The sequence below is a fragment of the Gymnodraco acuticeps genome, unplaced genomic scaffold (genome assembly GCF_902827175.1).
Source record: "Gymnodraco acuticeps unplaced genomic scaffold, fGymAcu1.1, whole genome shotgun sequence".
Classification (NCBI taxonomy): domain Eukaryota; kingdom Metazoa; phylum Chordata; class Actinopteri; order Perciformes; family Bathydraconidae; genus Gymnodraco; species Gymnodraco acuticeps.
Genome location: NW_022990010.1, coordinates 13,618 through 36,253, shown reverse-complemented (window position 1 = coordinate 36,253; position 22,636 = coordinate 13,618). Strand labels below are relative to the sequence as shown.

The 22,636-nt window shown below is 41.0% G+C and overlaps 1 protein-coding gene across 1 annotated transcript in view; it reads left to right on the top strand.

Annotated features, from left to right (window-relative positions):
* kank3 (KN motif and ankyrin repeat domains 3) overlaps positions 1-22,636 on the top strand; it is a 30,909-nt gene that overhangs the window by 5,610 nt on the left and 2,663 nt on the right. The window contains 23 exon segments of the mRNA XM_034213127.1: positions 13,009-13,069; positions 14,525-14,598; positions 14,600-14,612; positions 15,155-15,180; positions 15,182-15,526; positions 15,528-15,560; positions 15,562-16,044; positions 16,046-16,091; positions 16,094-16,341; positions 16,343-16,489; positions 16,491-16,596; positions 16,599-16,744; positions 16,746-16,971; positions 18,178-18,285; positions 18,381-18,426; positions 18,428-18,607; positions 18,882-18,972; positions 19,350-19,511; positions 19,513-19,570; positions 20,336-20,383; positions 20,386-20,453; positions 20,455-20,478; positions 22,173-22,373. Coding sequence (XP_034069018.1) covers positions 14,575-14,598; positions 14,600-14,612; positions 15,155-15,180; positions 15,182-15,526; positions 15,528-15,560; positions 15,562-16,044; positions 16,046-16,091; positions 16,094-16,341; positions 16,343-16,489; positions 16,491-16,596; positions 16,599-16,744; positions 16,746-16,971; positions 18,178-18,285; positions 18,381-18,426; positions 18,428-18,607; positions 18,882-18,972; positions 19,350-19,511; positions 19,513-19,570; positions 20,336-20,383; positions 20,386-20,453; positions 20,455-20,478; positions 22,173-22,373 — 2,829 coding nt within the window. The 5' untranslated portion in view covers positions 13,009-13,069; positions 14,525-14,574.

Genomic DNA, 22,636 nt, shown 5'->3' with positions numbered 1-22,636 from the left:
TTTTTATTATTATTATTACTTTTAAAAAGAATTTTTGTTTTGGTTTTTCAGTTCAATTATACTTACAGTTCAGGGTAATCAACTGTTAAAAACATACTGTTCAAAAAAGATTTCTCCAATAAATGGATGTTTTCAAAGTCAATGAATAATCGCATTTAATAATCGCAATTACAATTATTGACACACATAATCGAGATTATGATTTTTGCCATAATCGAGCAGCCCTAAATGCAGCTATAATTTGGTTCATATGATGAAATAGTTTGCTCTTCCAGACTCTGATTGACATGTTGTGATAGTTGACCCTAAAAGCCTTTTTGGCTGTAAAATGGTGAAAATGGCCGAATGGTTGACTTCTGAGGCTTGAGAACCAAAAAGGTCAAACTCTCCCTCCGTCTGAACTGACCACTTCTCTCTGTCGAAGAATCAATCCTTGACTGCTTTTAGAAACACTTCCTCTAATGCCTGAAACCCTTTGAACCATTTTTTTCTGACGAAACAATGAACGTTTTTGTGTGCAAAGGAGAGAAGTTTAGTTTGCGGTTGTACTAAAACTTTCTCTGGCGCCTGAGAAAGCTTCTGAGAGCGAGCCATTGAACTCCAGTTTCAAACTAGTTTTCCAGCACAGAGATCACCTCTGTTCACAGGCTCATAATGGAAGAAATGTTGTGTTTAGCACTGTGGAAAAGCACCTCTGCCATCTGAAGTCAAATAAAGAGGCTGTATAACACCTACATGTTCGGATCCCAATGCAGGATGAAAGCAAACTTTTGTATCCTATTTTTCTTTGGATCGTCCCACTTTTCCCCCAATAGTTTTTTATGTTCTGTAACTCTTTTTATCTCCTCTTTCTATGTATACTTTTCTATTGTGCAAGTGCTTTAAAAAAAAGTTAAAGAAATTGCCGGCTCCATTTTGTAATAGTCTTTTTTTTAAATGCCTTACTATTACTATCAATGGAAATAAATAATTTACTTCTTCTTTACAGATCAGTTATAAGCCAATTATTAAGTATACCATTTGGGTAGCTCAGTTGGAAAACATCTATGTGACTGGTTTGTCAATACAAGTCATGTTAATATATAAAACATTTAAATAAACAAATAATGAGGGGTCAGAGGTTTCTCTTTTTTAATACATACACACTATACTGTACATTCAAAGCAAATGTTAGGTTTTGGTTCAGACTGTCCATTGGAGAGTGTACCCGATGAATTAAAAAAACTAAATAAATCGAATGTATTGACGGAGCCAGAGCACCTTCACACGACTTGACAAACTAAACGTTGGTTGTTCTTGCCTCTAACTCATTAATGAAACATTAGTAAAGTATTTATTTACCTACATTCTGAAAAACAAGGAGGTAAAAGAGTTGTGTAATGAATTGAATACATGATGTTGGAGTGTAAAAAAGTCAAATGTTATGTAAAGGCTCCTTTGTGATTTGGGTTGGATTAGTCCAGTGGTTCTCAAACTTTTTCTGTCAGGCCCTGGTGCTGTGGGGTAGCTTGACGTTTCATAGAGGGTGCTCAAACATTTAGGGGTTTCCCATTAATGTACCGGTCGCTACAGTGGAATTTTCTACTGCAACACTCCCCACGCATATACACAGTGTACCTGAGACTGTTACAATGAAGGCTCAATATCAGCTCACGGCATATAGGTGTAAGCAGGGGTAAAGTGCTATTTTTATAGGTGGTGTGTGGACCTCACATAGGGGGGTCCAGGGGCAAGCTCCCCCGGGAAGATTTTTAAATATTGTCGTTAAAAGCATCAATCTGGTGCACTTTGAGAGCAACATGGAGAGATCTATGGATACATCTCTCAACACCCATTTGAAACAGAACTGTAAACAGATTTACTTTTTCTTTATGGATATTTTACAAATCACTCGCTTTTAAACTTTATTCTTGTTTTACTGTCATATAGTATTTCATAGCTGTTTTTCATTTATTCTCTTATTTTTTGATAACTATAATGATCATATAAACGTGTGCCTCAGAAATAATTGTTTACATTAATGGTGACCAAAACGTTTGAGACCCACTGAGATAACACTGAGAGAGTCCTTTAGCTCACTGAGTCTCTCAGTCTGACAGGAGAGGACTCTCCTCCACCTTGTTGTTGAAAAAACTCCTTATATCCGTTAGCGTAGCTCGCTAGCACCAGAAGCTAACAACAACGATCTCCGGTACCGGTGCGCTCTCTCTCTCGCTCGCGCATGCACACAGAATGGCTCGTTCCACACACACACACAGAGCCGAGCTTTAATGAAACACAGAGACCCAGACGTAATAGTACTGTATCATATTATTTTCGAATCAATAATTTTTCAAAATATGATTTATTTAAAAAAAAAAAAAAATGTAATAACCATTTTTCCTCCTGGTCTCTCGCGTCCCCCTGTCATGCCTCTGCGCCCCCCTGGGGGGGCGCGCCCCCCACTTTGAGAACCACTGGATTAGTCTGTAGATTGTCTCAGACTCGGCCGCGTGGCATCATTATGTTCAATGAAGCTTTCTAATGCCTGGGAAACATCAGATTGCCTCTCAGGGGTAATCTGAGAAGCTAACTGAATCACTGCCTGATGGAAAACTGAATTAGAGCCCACAAACATGTATTTTTCACAGAAGCAGCTCCATGTTGAGAAAGGTGTGTTCACAGGAGCTTTGGAAGACATTTTAAAGACCTACATACACCCAGTGCCTTGTCATTACTCCAACACTCAATGAAAGAGATGCTGAGATGGTGTAATTTCCACCAGTATGGGAAACAACACAATATAATAGACATATCTTTCAGTTGTTTCTGGGCAGAAAGCTGCTGACATCTGGTCCTGTTGTGTAGTTAGAAGACTCAAACATCTGTTGGCTCCAGTTTGCTACTGATGTGAAAGAGACATACTGTATGGGTCTTAAACACAAATCTGTGGACCGGATATCTAGGTCAACATAGAGACTTTTGGAGATACTTAAAGCTGGTTTATGTAAGTTATTTGCTTGGCTAGAAACACAAAAAGCTGAAGTGATTAAGGGAACAGGAAATGTGCGGATAGAGAAAAACATTTGTATATGTAATTCAGTTAGGAAAAAAGTGTTTTCTAACGTATCTAAAAAGCAGCTTCAACAACAGTGCAGTTTACAGGCCTGCAGAGTTTGTGTCTCACCACAGAAGGGAAAACAAGGTGTTTTTCTTCCAAAAATGCAACGTGACATTAGAGCTGGAAACTGGCTAATTGGGAACAACTCGACATGTGAGCTCTGCTTTGTTTGAGGGAGGGGCAGTTAGCCGGCAGCCATTGGACGTCCCAGTCTCAGCTGACTGCATGCTGCTGCCGCTGCAGGGATACTAACTGTGTGCAGCTCTCTGAAACGTTGGAAGATGCCCACTTGATTTATCAATACTCAAGTGTCCGATGTCGACTGAATGTTTTCGTTTAGAAAAAGGACAATGGATTTCCCCCAATCTTGGCCTTCTCTATGTCTTTGAATGTACATTAGTATGGGCATGCGAGTATTGTATAAATATAAGACTTTAAAAATATGAACTTACTTAATATACACATTGATAAACGTAAAATTGATGAGGCTTTAGGTGTGTTTAGAGCGCCGACTGATCCTCATTGGCTACATTTGCTTCAAACGATGGACACTTTCCCTTATGTTGATTATGTGATGGATAAGACAAACAATTACAAAGACTGGGTCAACTCGAAGAGCTTCTCAGCATCTTCAGATCCACTGGGAAGCCAGACTCTGTTCATCTTAATAATCCCAGAGTGACGGACTTCCCCGGCCACTTTATTGAATCACTTTGTGACATTTTGAACCTGGACACAGTCGGCTAAAAGGCAGGGCTTGTAGGGGAGGGGTCTGTTGTGGAGAAAACAAGGAGTCTTCACAAAACTTCTCGAAAACAGCGTCACCACTAAAAAGGCATAAAGCCTCATTGTGGGGGCTGAATGTGCCTGATTGTGTTTGCTGAGGAATCTGGAAGGAAGAGGGAGGGTGGCCAGGACGCATGTGATGTTTGAAGTCAACCTGATTGTGATAAAATATAAATAAATTGATTTATCTTTTTATCTGGGTACAGCAGGACACACAAAACATAAATGTGACTTCAGTATTTAATAAACAGCGTTTTACACAGGATAACATCCCATTACTGTTGGTAGTTTACATGGGGGGCCCCAAGGAAGGGCTAAGCTATCAAAGTGCTGCTCTACAATGGAATAAGATTTGATATATTTTACAATAAAAAACATCAAACAAACACACTTTCTAACATGACAAAGAACGTCTCTCTGTTTCTCTGCATGGGCGATTGTCAGTAGACCCCCTTCCTCTAATTGGCTCTTTCTCTTGTAATGATACAACAACATGTTTAGTTTCAGTTTACATCAATGTCCATTTTAAATGTCATCACTTTACCCTGTTGGACACATCTGTGTAAAATGTCCTCCAGGTCTTATTTTTAGAATAATGGGAGGCGGATAACTCAAATTTGAGGCATACAAATTCAAAAATATGTCACTAAATGTTTTTTGGTGGCTGTTGATATACCTAGACGTCCTGCACAGTAAAGTCTGTTTGGGAAACACTAATTTATGATGAAAAGATGGGAGACAGGAAATAGCTCAGCTCTTTTTATATACAATGTTTATATAGAGAGGTGTCCGACTGTAACTGCGTGACACTTTAACACTTGAGTCCTCGTGCAAAAGTGATAGCACGTTATCTAACCTCTGTGTGATGCATCATGTGCTGTTGGCCTTGGTGCTGTTGTTGGCAGCAGTGTGTGAGTGTTTGTGTGTGTGGAGCGTGTCACACTGGCTCTATTTGTTCAGCTCTCCGTTTGAGCTTGTCCTCTTCTCCGGTGATTTCCTGCTGCCTTCAGGAAGCAGCTTTCAGGACGGCCTGATGGGTTTCCTGGCAGGCCCCCCCCCCCCCAGCTCCTACTGGGAGACAATAGGAGGTCTCCCACAGGGGCATGAAGGGGTTATGGTGTGTGTGTGTGTGTGTGGTGTGGGTGGGTGTGGTGGTGTGTGTGTGTGTGTGTGTGTTGTGTGTGTGTGTGTGTGTGTGTGTGTGTGTGTGTGTGTGTGTGTGTGTGTGTGTGTGTGTGTGTGTGTGTGTGTGTGTGATGTGTGTGTGTGTGTGTGTGTAGTGTGTGTGTGTGTGTGTGTGTGTGTGTGTGTGGTGTGTGTGTGTGTGGGTGTGTGTGTGTGTGGTGTGTGTGTGGTGTGTGTGTGTGTGGTGGGTGTGTGTGTTGTGTGTGTGTGTGTGTGTGTGTGTGTGTGTGTGTGTGTGTGTGTGTGTGTGTGTGTGTGTGTGTGTGTGTGTGTGTGTGTGTGTGTGTGTGTGTGTGTGTGTGTGTGTGTGTGTGTGTGTGTGTGTGTGTGTGTGTGTGTGTGTGTGTGTGTGTGTGTGTGTGTGTGTGTGTGTGTGTGTTTCCCTTCAGGAAACTGCAGATTTATATCCAAGCAGCAGAGAGGCCCTTGTGTTTGTGTGCTTGTATTTCTGTCTATTAGGCCTAAATGTAAGGATAAAGGCGTGATGATACAAATGTTCTTCTTGCCTCCACAAGACATTACGTTCTGGATTAGGAGCTTTAAGGTTTTGGTTAAATGAGAAAGTGGAAGTTTGTTAACATGTTGAGATGCTGTTTCCTGTGTTCAGAGCTCTTTCTTCACTACAGATATAGCAGCTAAAGAACAATCTCACCGCAGTGAGCAGTTTTCAGTTCGGGTTTATAGTTCTTTCTTGAAATTGGAAATGGAAAATTCTGACTGAAGGCACTTTAAGTAGAGGCTTTTCTGCTGTTGATTGTGTTGCAATACAACAGAGTACAACTGACATCTTAAAAATACATTTTTAGGAGAGTCAAAATGTTGCAATTAGCTGAAAGTCTGTGATAGGGTTAAAGTCATAAGACCATAACACGAAGGGTACATCATAGGGTAGCCTCACCCAAAAGTATATCCTGCCTATCTCATCTATCTTATTCAATATGTGACCATATTCTATCAAACAAACATCATGCTGATTGGGAGAAGACTTGAAACCAGTGATTTAGACCTTAAAGTGCAAGTGAGATGTTTGGTATTTTCGCATAGACTTCTAGGAAACCAGACTTGATGTGAGATTAGAGTTGGGGAAAACACATTTAAGAAATACAAATGTTTTATAATCAGTCAAAGTCCACTTTAGTTGATGAATGGTTGGTTCGATTCAGAAAAAGACAATGGGTTTTACTCAAAATTAAATCAGTGTATGGCATATGGAGTGGTTTTTGTGTGTGTACGAGTTTTTTTTCTCATGTAAAGCAGTCGGTTAGCAAAAACTGATGACTTTCCTTCTCAGGGAAAGGGCGTCAGGCGGTGGGGGTGAGGTCACTGTTTAAAAAGATGGCCCCGAAGCCTCGACCCAGCACAACATTTCCTCTTCCACTGAAAGCAGCAGGACAGCTCCATGTTCTCTTCTCCATGAGTCGGCTCAACTCGTCACATGTTCCTACTGAACCTTTCAAGTATAGTAACATCCTGAAGTAGTGTTTATTCCACTTCGTTTGAGAGAGCCCTGACAGAGATTTATTTTACAATTTTAGTTGTGACTGTTGCATTCAAAAGTGGATTGCAGTGTTGCATTCAAAGTGAAAACTGTCATGTAATTTGTAGCCATGGGAAAATACAGACGTCTAAAGCTTTCTGATGAGTCTAAAGGACAATTACCTTTTTCTGTTCAGTCAAAAATGTTAGGCTTTTTTTTACTCCCTAATATTTGTAGCTTTCAACATAAACTTCATAATCTCCGACTAAAGAACGTGTGTGTGTGTGTGGTGTGTGTGTGTGTGTGTGTTGTGTGTGTGTGTGTGTGTGTGTGTGTGTGTGTGTGGGTGTGTGTGTGTGTGTGTGTGTGTGGTGTGTGTGTGTGGTGTGTGTGTGTGTGTGTGTGTGTGTGTGTGTGTGTGTGTGTGTGTGGTGTGTGTGTGTGTGTGTGTGTGTGTGTGTGTGTGTGTGTGTGTGTGTGTGTGTGGTGTGTGTGTGTGTGTGTGTGTGTGTGTGTGTGTGTGTGTGTGTGTGTGTGTGTGTGTGTGTGTGTGTGTGTGTGTGTGTGTGTGTGTGTGTGTGTGTGTGTGTGTGGTTGCATTTTGTGTGTGGTTGCATTTTGTGTGTGTTTCAGCTGATCAGGACTGGGGGGTTGAAGAGAGAAGGAATGCAGCTTGAAGTCTGTAATTTGCTGTCTTTCATCAAATCGGAGAGAAAAACAGCAACACTTGAGATGTGTGTGTTTGTGTGTGTGTGAGAGAGAAAATAAGTGGGTGAGAGGAGAAATGAGTCATGTGAGGATAGGAGGGTAGAGATGAAGAGAGTAAATAGGGGGGAAAGAAAGAGAGGAGAAAACAAATAAAAAATGTTTAATCGAAGGATAATGAAGAGGATAAAAAAAAGAATAAACGTGTGGAGGGGGAAAGCCTCAACTGTCTGGGGTTAATTTTGTTTGTTTAACAGTCCAATTAACTTTCAACACACAGTTTCATGAATAATACTCTACAGAAAATGATCCACAGCCCTTGCTGCTGTCATTCCTCTGGTTTAAAAAACATGTTTGATACCCATAGACTGTATAAATGGTGAAACCATTTCATGACAAAATTGGTATATAAATATATGTATACATGTGATTTATGTGTGTTTTTTGTCATCGCAGCTTCTGCTTGCACGATACATTGTGAGAGACTGTTGTATATTATGTTGCGGTAACGTTTCCTCATACTGTGCAGCCCTACTTTGAACCCAATTTATCCTAGAAAATAGGATACTTGATAATAAGCTCTGGCACTTGAATGGTGCCGTAATCCAGAGCTTCTGAAAACCTACATTTTTAAAGAACCTTTAAAAAAAAATATCCAGGTTCTGCTTTGTGTTTCTACAAAAATATTCTGGAGACGTCTGTTACAGTTTCTTAGGTTCCTGAAGTGGGAAAGGCATGAAGCTTAAACTGAGCTCCTCTTTCTGTCCTTCAGTGTCCATGTTGTGTTTTCTCTTGTTAGAGGAGAGATTATATTCAGAGTATTGAGTAGCTGGTTGATCTTGTGAGACCTTCATCAATGTTTTAAGGATGGCAACCGAACGGTTCTTAATTAGGGATGCATACAAATATGAGTATGATTCTCCAGCATTTCTAAACGGATTTCATACTTTCTGACGTTGATACTTTCTTTAACTGCAGCATGTCTCAGTGAATCTCTCATCGTCACATGTGCTTTGCATCCTTTGCCATGTTACATTTGGCGTCATGTAAAGGTAGGGTAGGTACGTTTGAGAAATCAGCTCGAGTGCGCTAGAATTTGAAAATACACAACCGGAGAAAATCTGCCACTTCCTTACAGAGCCCCTCCTCCAACACACACGAACGTACACATGACCAATGAGGGCACGAGATAAGTTTGTGTCCGATGGAAGGCTGACCAGGCAGGTAGGCCATCCAGTTATTTTAGCCGGGTCGGCTAAAATGATTGGTCGTGCTTTTTACAGTACTACGGCTTCCACAGATGACATTTTTTTATGGATTTTTGTCAAAGCACTTAAGATATTCATTGCTATCGGGGATGTTAAGAGCATTCCATTGGAATATAACAAAAGTGTATCTCGAGCCGGTTTCTCAAACTTACCTACCCCACCTTTAAGATATAGATGTATAGTTCCTGCATATTTTCATATGTGTGCAGAAAACATCCGCTTAGTATGTTTCTGTCCGTCAATAATCATGATGATCCCATCGACTCTTTCCAGAAGTTCATATGCTCTTTGTTTGTCTCTTTGAAAATGCTTTGTTTCATTACATTACATGTCACTTGTTAGAGCTCTTTTATCCAAAGCGACTTACATACTCAATACTGTTGGCAAATCCCCACAGGAGCAATTTGGGGTGAAGGTGTCTTGCCCAGGGACACAACGACATGCTGACTGCAGTGGGGTTTGAACCTGTGACCCCCTGGTCCGAACACCTACTCACAACCCACTGCACAGTGGCGGCGCTAGGGGTGGCTACTTGGGCTCAAGCCCCGGATGTTTTCTGAAAAGCCCCGGATGTTTCACTTAAAAAAAAAAACGTTTATAACGTCTCGGGAGTATGTGCAGTACCGGAGTCCACCAGAGAGGCAGCCACTGTGGGACATTAGCCTGCGTACTGCGTAGCCTGCCCTGAAGAAGAAATGATCCTTCCTAGTGCCTGACGAGTTTTAAGCTAATAGCCTATACAGTTATGGATATTAGAAAGTTATTGTCATCGAAGCAGGCCACAAGCTGCAGCAGCAGCAGTATCAGCAGCTGACAACAATGTCATCACCAGCAGTCAAGAAATGGATGATGTTTCAGGTTTGTTAATCTAATGGTGATATCTGCACTCTGGCTGACTGAGTAAGAAGTGAAAAAGAGTGATGTAACGTTAATGTTATAGCTAGTAAACATGGAGTAACCACACTAAGTATACCCTTATATGTTAGTATGTATACAGAACATGACTAAAAAATTATCCTAAGATGTAACGTTAACCCTTCATAACTCAGTCTACTTTTAAGACACTAAAATAACGTATTCCAATTTTTATTTTGTTTTCACACCGTGGAATTATACCGCTCTCGTTTCAGTACACATAACAACGGAACTGACAGGCAACCCTCTGAATCAGACTCCGATTGGCTGTGACTGCATCCACTCAGAGTGTCCGATTCAGAAACGTGACTCTTACAACTCTTTACGTTACAAACAAAGATGGTGGATGAGATAGACCTATAAAAAACGATAAGCAATGCGCCAGAATCAAGAGGTGAGACTATCCGCATCCTTTAAAAATCTCTACGCACATTCGTTAGAACCTTAAGAAGTAAACGACTTTGAGGTGAGTTAAGGCATTAGTTTTGCTTCAGTAAAGGGTGTTAATGAGTGTTCTCCAGTGCCCTTTTGTCCGCTTTAAGGTGTTATTAAGGTAGGGGTTAATGTTGCTCTCAAAGTGCAACCAGATTGATGCTTTCAACTCAAAGATGTTTAAAAAAAAATCTTCCCCGGGGGAGCATGCCCCCGGACCCCCCAAGAGGAGCGACGACCCCCCTAAAGGATGTTGTTGTCCCACCCCCCACTTGTAAAAACATAAGCACTGTACCCCTGCACCTACCACACCCCCCCCCCCAACCCACACATCCTGGGCTAAGCCCCGGATCTCCTACAATCCTAAATCCGCCTCTGCCACTGCACCACACGCATTGATTCAGACCATGATCACTCTTATGGGAATCAGTTAATTGCAACGGTAAGCTTTTATTTGATCCTAAAACAAACTCAGTAAACCAACAAGGTGAGGTCACATCCTTGACAACCTTTTAGGGATAACTTGTAAATGATTGCCTGCAGCATCATGTTTACTGTGCCTTGACCTGAGGGCAGAATCTGTACAAACACTGAGCAGGAAAATAGCTGCGGCTGATAAGAAGACACGGAGCAGAAACGCTGTAAGCTGTTAGAGACGATTCGTTGTTCTTTATTTTCAGCACATTTCAATTCAGCCATTGTCCACGCATTATAAATTATAATATAATCTGTGAGATAAAGTCAGATTGCCTGTCGGATTGTTGCGGGCCTTTACTTTGTCAATAACTGCTTGTGTGCTGCAGTTCCAGCTGACAGATTGGTGTGGTGTGTGTGACTGTGTGTGTGTGTGTTGTGTGTGTGTGGTGTGGTGTGTGTGTGTGTGTGTGTGTGGGGGTGTGTGTGTGCGGTGTGTGCTGTGTGTGTGTGTGTGTGTGTGTGTGTGGTGTGTGTGTGTATGTGTGTAGTGTGTGTTGTGTGTGTGTGTGTGTGTGTGTGTGTGTGTGTGTGTGTGTTTGTGTGTGGTGTGTGTGTGTGTGTGTGTGTGTGTGTGTGTGTGTGTGTGTGTGTGTGTGTGTGTGTGTGTGTGTGACTGTGTGTGTGAGAGACTGTGTGTGTGTTTATAGGTTACTCAGTAGTCAGTCAGCCAGAAGGACGACCGGCGTGTTGCAACAGCGTTTGTGAGGAATGTGCTGAGGCTGCTTGAAAACACATATGTGTGTTTTAAAACTAAATGAATGACTTCATGTATGTGAGATTTGAGTGTGTACAGGTTACTGTACCTCAGGACTGTACGTTTATTTCAAAGGCGATCTGTGTTGCACCCATCTTGTTTTTCTGTAGAAGTCTTTAGAAAATGCATCAGTTTTAGTGATTCAGATAGAAAGCAGACACCTATCATTTCCTTTATGAACACATTCACACGTGATAGGGATGTTTGTGCGGTGAATGAGGATAAACAAAACCTTTTCCCAGTGAATACCAGTGTCCTGTTGTCCAGCATTACATTTTAAAAATGGTTATTCTTCTCTCTCCTCTCATTCTCTAACTTCTCTTGGTGGTGTATCGTCTTTTGGTCTTGGGGAAATGTGTAGATGAGATATAAAAAATATACTTGAATTTCTAAAGAAACATAGGTAACACTTTATATTAACATACACAAGTTCACCAACAACTAGTTGTTAATTAACATGCATATTAGCAAGTAGGCTTATATTGGCTCTTTATTAGTCATTATAACCCACCTTTCTCCTGAGCATTCGTAAACAGTAGATTGTTGCTTTTATTTGCTTCAGTGGTCTATTGTTTTTACTATATGGTTGTTTTGTATGTTTGTATTTTTATTTTGTAATTGTTATGTTATTCTGGTTGGGGTTTGTGTTGGTATCTTTTATTGTGATTTTATACTTATTTTTATGTTTTTGTGAGCTGAGCTGTGTGATTTTAATATGTTATGTATCTCTCTGTACAGCACTTTGGTCTGGAGGTTTTAAGTGCTATATAAATAAAAGTTGGATATTAAAACACTTATTAATGCCGTATTCTACATGACCATATTCTACAAGTAATAAGCCATTAGTTGAGAGTTTTCCTCATACACTCTAATTTAGTGGTTATTTATTGCAAGTAAGGAAGTTGTTGTACATGAGTTTTGGTCTTAATATGCGCTGCTCATATGGGCCGTAAGGCAGTAGTTAACCACAAGAAATAGTAATTCTCCCATAATAACACTTAACAAATATGATCTATTCTTATGTAACAAGACATGAAACTATAAGTGTTAATTTGTGTCTAAATACTCAAAATTAGGTATTTCTATCTAAGATATGTTCCCTATTTTAAAGTGGAAGTCTTGTTCCTAACCAATAAGCTAGTAATTTGACTTCTAATTGACCTAAACAGGTTCCCTATTCTAAAGATGCTCACCGTCTTCACACTTTGTAAATACATTATAGCCACACAACTACTGAAATTAACCTCAACAATACATGAACAAAGTAGGCACCGTTGGAAATTCTGTTTATTAATGAACCACTAAGAGAGAGGTTCAGACACATGTACTCCAAAGCATGTCAAGTTTCTCCAAGGCTGAGAACACATATGCAGCCTGTACGTTTGATTATGTATTTGTGATCATACTGTGTGACCTGCTTGTATGTTCTTACACAATAGGTGTACTGTTCTCTCTCTGTGTTGTACTGTCTCAGTGTGAACATAGATTAAACAAAGCCATCCAAACTCTTCCTTTGAGAGCCATGGGAATGGAGCAGCCATGCTCCTTTATTGACTTATTTGCAGTCCACTGACATCAAACGGAGTGAAACTATAAAAACGAAGTTACAAGGCACTTAATGATCTCATACTGCAGAACTCTAGATTAACTTTATTTCAAATGTCACATTGTGACATATGTTAAAAAACGTATACACGTCTCATCATGAGGGTGTTGGGTAGCTTTACTGGGAAATGAACATCATTCTCCACAGCATATTCACTGGTTTGGTATTTGATGGTGTAAACAAGCATATCTGTTTTTTGTTTTCTGAGGCTTGGTTAATGTGAAGGCTCATGGTTATATGATTAATATGCTGCAGTGATGGTACCTGATGTGTTTCTAAATGGTGGATGTCTCTGTGTCTCAGGGCTGATGTGGAGCAGGAAGGAGCAAACCAGCCTGAATCACTCACTGAGCGGCAGAGAGAGGTACACTTCACTACACACCATTTATTTTACAGTTTGTCATATTAAAGTTAACGCTATTTCTGAACTAGTTTTAAAATTGTCCATAAAATATCCATTTAATGCGATGTACATTTGCTGTGTAGAGAACAAAAATCTCTGCTTTCTTTGCTGAAACACAGGAAGTATTTCCTGTCTGTTTGAAACTAACAGAATCAAATAATTTTAATATGGCAAGACAAAGAAAAGCCCGTTCACAGCTACAGTCCCTTTGAGAAATAATATGGATTACTTATAACTTTAAACTAAAATCTTATTAAGAGTTAGACACGTTATTAAATCAAAAAACAAATTGTTTCTTTATAAAGCCCAATATCACAAAATGATGTCTCAGGGGGCTTTGCATGGGGTACAGTAATACCACACCCTCTGTGCTTAAAACAACTCCCACAGAAAACCCACAATATTAATAGAGAGAAGAAATAAGAAAGCTTTGTTTTTCAATCATTGTAAGATTTATTTTTCAATGACGTTCTATAATGTAGTCTTTCCCATTAAAGTTACTTTGTCTCATGTGTCTAAATAAATAGACATCATACTCGAAGGAAATTATAAATGTCTCAGTGCAGCGCCATGTATGTCAGGTTTCAGCGGTCTTGTGGCTGAGGAAGGATCCTGTGGTTTCTCAGTTGGATGGTGTGATGCTATCAATTAGTGGAGCGGCTGTCTTGTGGTTTTTGGACAATGTTCAGCTCTTTGTTGTTGACTTGTTCTGGGGTGTTTCCCCTGACTGCCAACATCACTGTGAGCCAGAAGTATCTTTAAATACAAACTCACCCACTAACGTATTTTTGAAATTAGCCATTTAACTTGCCTTCTTTATGACTTAAGATAACTGTTATCGTAACAAAGTCTACTGTGAAGATCCTCCTATAAGCACTTCTAGTGAAGGAGAGAGCTTGAAAGTTTTAATACACAAACACACACGCACACCCACACACCACCACACACACACACACACACCACACACACACACACACACACACACACACACACACACCACACACACACACACACACACACACACAGCACAATATGGATGATGTCAGGCTCAACAGCCTTCAACACCAACTAAACCAGGAAAAGCAAACAATCCTTTTAACAAACCCTCTTTTATCTCTGAAAGCAAGGAATTCACCCTCTCACAATTCAGTCACACATGTCAAAGTGTCAAAAGAAAAAGTAAGGCTACTAAAGCAACTTGTTTTGTTATGTGTCTCCCAATAACAAAATAATGTTCATGGGATCTTTGATACTTACAAAAAAACATGTATATATTAAAAACAAAGCACATTTATTAACTTGTGCCAATCTTCACGAAACTATTGTGCAGTGTTTTAAAAAGAGACATCCCCTTACTTTCTCTTGTTAAAGATCATTCATGACAAATGCATTCACGTCACTGTTTTTATTCTTTAGCCAGGTGTTGATTTGAAGCTGTGTCTGCTGAAAGGTCCCAGTCCTGAAAAATGACTCAGTCGGTGCAAGTTAACCACCAAGCTGCCTGGTAAGAAACTGCATTTAAAAAAAGTATTTTGCATTAAACCCCATTTACCAATTTATTTTGTGGTTTTGCATAATGTAAATATTAAGCTTCTTATTGAGATGAGATTTGGGTGTTACAGTATACTTGGGTATTGTTTTTTAATGTTGTTGTAATATCCTGCTGTTTATTTAACCTGACAGAAGCAGGTCGTGGCATTTACTACATTGAGATTCACAACGCCGTGAAACACAGGGAATCAAAACACAATATGAAATAGTTGATGTGCATTTATGTTGCTTGTAGAGTAAACAGGAAAAATTGAAAACTGAAACAGCTTCCAATATATGATAAATATACCCAAAGTATTGTATTTATATTAACACATGAGTACTTTTATTATCAAGCTAGTAGACATGAATGTAAACAACTTAAGAATCTCAATGTTCCCCCAAAAATAGGTATGCAGTGTTTTAGTAGCTAACAACGCATTGTGATGAACTTAAAACCATCTTTACGTACTAATGATTTATATATTATTTGTTCACATGTCTTCTTCCCTTCAGATCTGGGCTCTACGTTTATCTACTCCCAGTCAGGAGGAGTCTGAGCAGCCGGGCTCGTACCTCCGTCCAGACTCCCGGTATGGTTTCCAGCTGGATCTGGACTTCCTCAAGTAGTAGAAGAGATAGAAAAGTGGGCACAATCTCCGTCGGGCTCCTGTCAGCTCCCGCCGCCCTGGCCGGGGGCTCAAACTCTCCCAGCGGAGTGTGGGGGGGGCGTAACAGTGGATGGACACCACAGAGTCTCTCGCATCCCCGGCCAGTGAGGATGGCAGAGCTCCTCCCCCGCCGCCCACCCACGCAACCACGACAACCGCCCTCGGGTCAGCCCCCTGCGAATCGCTTTGTCTTCCCCCTGTGGCCGTTCTCAGTGTCCCCCCCCTTGTCAGCTGGAGCCAAAGTGCCGCCTCCCTCCACCACAGCGCAACCCCAGAGTGGAGCGGACTCTTCTGGAAACCAGCCGGCGGCTCCAACAGGAACAATCCCACCAGCACCAAAACGGGGTGCGTCTCCAGCTTGCAGATCCCCCCAAACATCATGTACTCTCTCCATCGACTCAGCTCCTGCAGAGTAACTGGACTAAACCCAGTCCTCAGAACTCTGGGCGCAACACTCCAGCTGCTGGGACCACAATGACTCCCATCCCACCCAGCCAGCTGCAGACAGTAAGAGAGCAGATGGCCACCGCCTTGAAACAGCTGAAGGAGATGGAAGAGAGGGTGAAGGGTGTTCCTGCGCTTGAGAAAGAGGTGGCCAAGCTTCGGGCGGAGAAGAACATGCTCCTGTTAGCCCTGCAGGAGAAGAAGGCAGCCATGGAGGCGGCCCAGCAGAAGCAGCAGTGCACAGAGACGTCTACCCAAACCACAGAGACCGTTCAAGCGGACCACAGTATCCCACAGTCGATTGAATGCACCAACCTCACCTGGACAGAAAGGCCTCGGAAATCTGGTGAGCTGAAAAGGCTGACTGAGAGATTTGAGGGCAAGGACGAGAAAGCTACAGAACCTTCATCCAAAGTTTTTGTAAAAGCTCCAGAAAAAGTTTTCTGTTTGTGGAGAAGAAAACTGTTTCTGTTGGGGGGCGACGCGCCAATGAACTCAGTTGTTTTTTTACTACAGCCAGGGGGTGAAGATGCTTCTGAGGGCACAGAGGTAAATGTTTGTGAGACAGGCACAGGGACTGAGGCACCACCTACTTCATGAGGAGGGGGTGCAGGCCAGTGTGGAGACAGAAGAGGCTGCGGTTTGGGTTATGGAGTCACTACTCGGGCTGACCAGCGAGGCACAGCGGGAAATCGACACCTTACAGGACACCATTAAATTCCAGCAGGAGTCCATTGGGGGCTCTAGAGGACCGGTTGAGTGTGGCCGACAAAGACATGGGGATCCTTAAAGCCAAGATGGAGGAGAAAACTTCCAAGGTCACGTTTGAGAAGGGGGTTCTTGCTAACCAGACATGACACATGCTCAGGTAGAGACATCGACTGCTGTATTAAAACATGCTGCAGTATTGTGCCGTCCTGAGGTGAGCGATGCATGCGTGGGTGAGAATTTAACAGCAGATCACATCGAACAATTCACCCAAACTGATGCTGGCAGAGGAAAAGGCAGAACCAGCTCCTGTTGCAGTGGTCAGCACTGGGTGCCAATGGGAGAACTTGTTTGGGGAAAAGATGGAGGTGAAGAGAGTTTACAGTCTTAAAGAAAGACAGTTGACCATCGCCGATTACAAGGTCTCACCTGAAGAAGAGGTGGTCAGTACAGCCGATAAGAAAGAGGACGACCAAGAGGAGAAGACTGGAGCCAGTGACACCAAGACAGGTGAGCTCTTACAGAAATCAAAAAATGCGTTTTAAGTCAGGACAATATATGTAGTCCTTCTTCAAAAAAAAACATCAAATGTAGAAGTTTTTATGATATTGTTACAAAACTCATTAGTACGTGCCTCCTGCACCAAGTTCTATCAAGAACTCTATCAACTTTAACTTCTCACTTTGTAATTTGGTACTAAATTAAGGGTCCAACAAGAATGAGCTTTAACACTAGAACCGCCAGAGGTCGCTGTATACCTAAAACCCGCCAACGGGTCAAATTTACCCGCTATTGATTTTCAAGGTACAATGTTCTTTTATTTATCATGTAGAACAGTGAGTTTTGATCGCACAGGGATGAAACTTTATACAATAGAATCTGTGGACTCTCAGCTTTTTCATATGATATAGTTTTGTGCAGATAGCATGAAGTAATAAAATATCGCTACCAGTGCTTATTTAAACACTTGGTGTTAGACTTGTGTTTTGTTTAGGTACAAATCTCTCTATCTATCTCTATCTATCTATACTATCTATCGATCTATCTATAACTATCTATCTGTCTATCTATCTATCTCTCCATCTCTCTATCCCTCTATCTATAAGGAAACCGCAGTAGACAAAAGGCGTTGCTATAGCAGCACGTCATGTTTAATTTTTTTGGCAATTTTTCAATCTGACTTCATATTGACAATTGTTAATAACAGAGGGTGCTACTTAACACACTTTCAGGAAAAGTCACGGACTGGGAGACTTTATATTTTATTGAACAAAAGTTACATACAATCAAAAACAGCTGCGGGGGTAAAATTGACCCGTTGGCGGTTTCTAGTGTTAAACAAGTCAATTATTTATTCGTTTTGTAGTGCTACAGGCAAACACATTTTTGGAACAAGCTGACCTGTTGTGCACTTGGCTAAAGACTCTCTAGAGCTACAGTCACTTTGCAAGCCTCAGTGATCAATTCAGATTTATTGCTCAGATCCAATTGTTTTTATTTAGCTGTACAAATAATTCGTTTTAATGTGGCCAATATGAGACACAGTGTGAAATTGTCAATGCTTCTGAACTGACATTCTGCGCATAAAGATCAATAACCAAGACGTCAGCCACAATGTTCTTAAGTCCACATGGAGGCCACACCATTTTATTTTTTTTTACATTATGTCAGTTGTTTGTTTTCTGTTTGACCTGTCTACTTCCTTTATGGTAACAGGTATGCTGAAATCCATCATGAAGAGGAAGGATGGGAGTAGCTCAGGCGAGAATCGCACCGCTGGCAAGAAGAGCCTGCAGTTTGTTGGCATACTAAATGGAGGGTGGGTACATTAATTTATTTTCCCACAGTTTAAAATAATAAAGGGCAGCAGACAGTCTAGAGGTTGGAAATAACAAACGTGTGTGGTCTCCCAGGTATGAAATCAACATCCAGTGAAGAGGAGGAGGATGAAGAAGAAGAAGAGGAAGGATGGGAGTTCTTCTGGGGAAAGTGGAGAGGGTGAGTGCTTGGACAGCACCGAGGAGGATGAGGCGGCTCTGGAGGAAGAAACATCGGACGAGGAAAGAAACGTCAACCTGGAGGAGAGTGACACTGATGAGGAAACCCTGAGAGCGTCAAATTATTCCTCCGATGCCGTGAAAGAGAAGTAGGTTGTTACTCAGTACAGAAATATACATTCGCTTTATTGATGAATTCAGTTTCAGAACACAAGGCCTCAAAATGTGTATTTAGTTTCCCGATTCAATTGTATTTATATGAATGTGACCAAAAACCATGTTGGGATGACAGTTTTCCTAATATATATAAAAATGAACAAAGACATAAATGGCAAAATCCACATACAATTGTATAAAATTGAAACTATGTAAAGAAAGCAGGTATTGTTTTGTGTTTCAACATCCCACATTGTTTTGTTAAAGATTTGAGCTGAGCTCAAAAATGAGAGAAGTGTGCCTCATTCTGAAGAACCACCTGAACGATGACCTAAAAACACTGAAGAGTAAGGAAGTGGTGCGTCCCTGCATGTTTTTTCTATTTATGATATCACTTAGTTACACCTTTTAATTGAACACTTAACCCAAGTTGATGATAGTTGTAAGACTGCTTTATTTAAGTAAAAGCAGTAATACCAATATGTTGAAATAGTGTTAAAAGTCAGTTCTGCATTCAGAACATTACTTGAATAAAAGTCAAAAGTATTTGTGTAAAAATATACTAACCAAATGTAAAATGGCCAATTTTAGAACAATGTACATTATAAATGGACAATATCAACCACTGACTACAATAACAGATTCATGTTTTTTCAGCTGCTGAGATTCAGCAGTTGCTGTTTTACGTATCTTGTGTAATCTAAACTTACTTTATATACCCCCCCTCACCACCAGCTCTCCAGCACCCACACAGTGCAGCTCGAGTGGTTCCGTATCTCCAGCGCCAAGATGGCTCTGCCTCCTCGGGTCTCGGACTACCTGATGGCGTTCTCCGAGGTGTCGTCTGTGCTGCTGGAGCACGTGGTCAACATGACCGACGGCAACGGAAACACTGCCACTCCACTACAGCGTCTCCCACTCCAACTTCGGGGTGGTGGGGCTGCTGCTGGACACAAGTCAAGTGCCCTTCTGAAAATAATCCACAGCAACACCATTAAATGTCTAACCAGTAAATAATACAGCTGCTGACCTCTCATCTAGGGACCCCAGGTCAATTGGAAAGGAAATAGGGTATTGTCAGATACAAAACATAAGCTAAATATTCTTTCTTGTAGTGTGAGGGTGTGAAAGAAATACTTTCACATAGACATCAAAAGGATGTTACATGAAGTTGCAGATGATGATGGATTGTTGGAGAAACTAACATTTATCATTTTAGGTCAAACTAAACCGATAAGAGCTGCATGTAACAAAAAATTACCTTAGAAAATTACTTAATACAATTCCTTATACTGGAGTTTTCTTGGTTTTCTGTTTCGATTTATACTCACTTGATTATCTTTCGGTTTTTGGACTGAGCAAGATGTTTTTTTCATATGTAAGTAGGAAAAGGTACGGTATATTGGTGCACTTGCATACTTACCGTAATGACTGGGGAATTTTACGATATGAATTATTTTTGGCCCTTGCCTATAATTTAAAATTTAAAAGGAGTTTAAACTTCTAGTTTTTGCCCTCCTGAGGTTAAGAAACTGGCTAAAATAAACGGTCGTATGCAAAGACGAATGATTTTAATATTACTTTAGTTATCTTAGACTTGAACCAAATATAACTAAAGTATTATCTGCTGATAATGTATCTGCTATATTTTATTATCAGAAAAATGCATTATAAACATACATTTCCAATTTAGCTGATAATGTTTTATGCGCTCCCTGCAGGTGTGTGCAGTGTGGATAAGCAGAACAAGGCGGGCTACACGGCCATCATGCTGCTGCCCTCTCCACTGTGAAGGAGGAGGCCGACATGGCTGTGGTCAAGAGGCTCTTCAGTAAAGGCAAACGTCAACGCCAAGGCCAGCCAGGCAAGTCATCAGCACACTGTTTACTGATGTCATGTTCCCACTGTCATTTTACTGCACTCATTACTTATCTGCATGTCCTGAATTAAAAAGGTATCACCTGAAAAGTGTGAACAACCACGTGTTGGAAAATGAGAAACAAAGACTTACTGTTTCTGTCTGTAGTCAGCTCCAACACCCTGAAGCATTTAATCACCTAAAAGAGTCAAGCCTGGCTCAGCTGGCTGGTTAAATTAATTTCATCTGATTTAAACTGTAAATGTAAAAGCATTTACTTTGAACCAGAACACAGGATAGATTCCACATATTACAGCCAAATACATAAAAAAAAGGTGTAAGGGAGGTGAATGATCCACTAATATGATCTGTTACTAGCATTGCATTGGATAAGTGAGTTTTTACAGCATTCCTTCCTGCTGGTTTATAATGTGACATTCAAACGCAAAACGTTTGAACTAACGCACACAGAACGTCAAAGTAGTTCAACATGACTTAATCATTTTAGAGCTAACACCTTCTGGTCAGTTAGTCGATATGCCCTTCGGCAACAGAACTCTCTTTAGTAGGACAACCCCTGGTGAAGAGGGGGGGAGTGTTACCTTGGTTGGTATTGGCTAATGGTTAACAACCCAAAAAAATCGTTATGACATCATAACGTGGCCAAAATCGGATCAAATATTTTTCCTGAAACTTTCAGAATCTCTTTACACAGAGGGGACACATGTTTATGTATAAAATACATGAAAAAGTGGATTTTGCACAAAGGGTGACATATAAAGCCTGACAGTGCATCACTATTTGGTAGTGTGACTGTGAACAAATCAAAATGGTCAAATGTAATATTTTAATATCTTTAGTTTAATACATGGCATTATTTTGTTTAAAATATTACTGCAGGCAAACACCATGGCAACAGCTTTGAGGCCTGATTTACTTTCTGAAATCATATGAGAATGGACTTGTCGGCTTTAAGTCTGTTGATATGATTGGTTTAAAATAATTGAATATGCCACAAATAGCTTTTCATATGTATCTGTATAATTCATTTAGGCTACCAGCCACAGTACACTGAGTTTACTGTGGCTGGTTTATCTTCCCCTGTCATCCGATGGATTTGTTGACAGCCCTACTAGTTTTCACTTCAACACCTTGCTAGTTAGAGTGAAGGTAGGCAGTGTTCTGGGGATTTAAGCGTTTATTCTCTGTTAAGAGCATTTCCTGTTGTAATGAAGCACGACATTCAGAGCCAGTTGAGTAATATGTTTTAAATCAGATTGGGTTAAAGAAATGTGTTGGGTAACGTGACACATTCGTGACTTTTTAAGTGGTTTTATCTCTTTGCCTGATCTAATCAGGTTGTGTAGAGTATGTGTTGGAACACAGCGCCTGACAGGCTTTCACACTGCCAAGTCATAGGACTCTGAATTTATAGCATCACTGACTATAAACTCAATTACTGAAGCTTGTTATTGTTGCCGTGGGGAACAAAACACGAGGCACACAATACATTTTAGAATCAGGGATTGAACTCATATTTTCTGCTGTGTTTCAGAATGAGCTTTTAGACTGAGGTGTTTATGTGATGAATGACCTATGCAAAAATGCAAAAGTCCCTTGATTGACCCTTTGAACAAGTGACTTGAGAAGCTGTGCAAATGAAGACTGGCAAAAGTGTTTATAATCCTTTACCTTTGCAGGCGGGCCAGACAGCGTTGATGCTAGCTGTTAGCCACGGCCGTCAGGAGATGGTGCGGGCGCTGCTGGAGTGCGGCGCTGACGTCAACGTGCAGGACGACGAGGGATCCACAGCCCTGATGTGTGCTAGTGAACATGGCCGGGCTGAGATAGTCAAACTGCTCCTGGAGCAACCTGGTTGCGACATATCCATTGTTGACAATGTAAGGCTTTTACAGTTAGCTGATGCGCAGATTGAGGGGATGTCTTCAGTAACTTGAGCCGAGCCTACAGATGAGGCCAGCTGTTGGACTGTCTGACTGCTGAAAACATCTGAATACTTGCTTGTCTGGATTTAGCTTAATCTGTGCTGAGGAAATGGCTTCTCATGGGAAATTGGTCTCTCCAGCTTCCTCTCCTTGCCACCTCTTTTTTGGTTCTCTCTTTCAAGATTTCCTTTGTTGGAGCTAAAGAGCCACGATCAGAT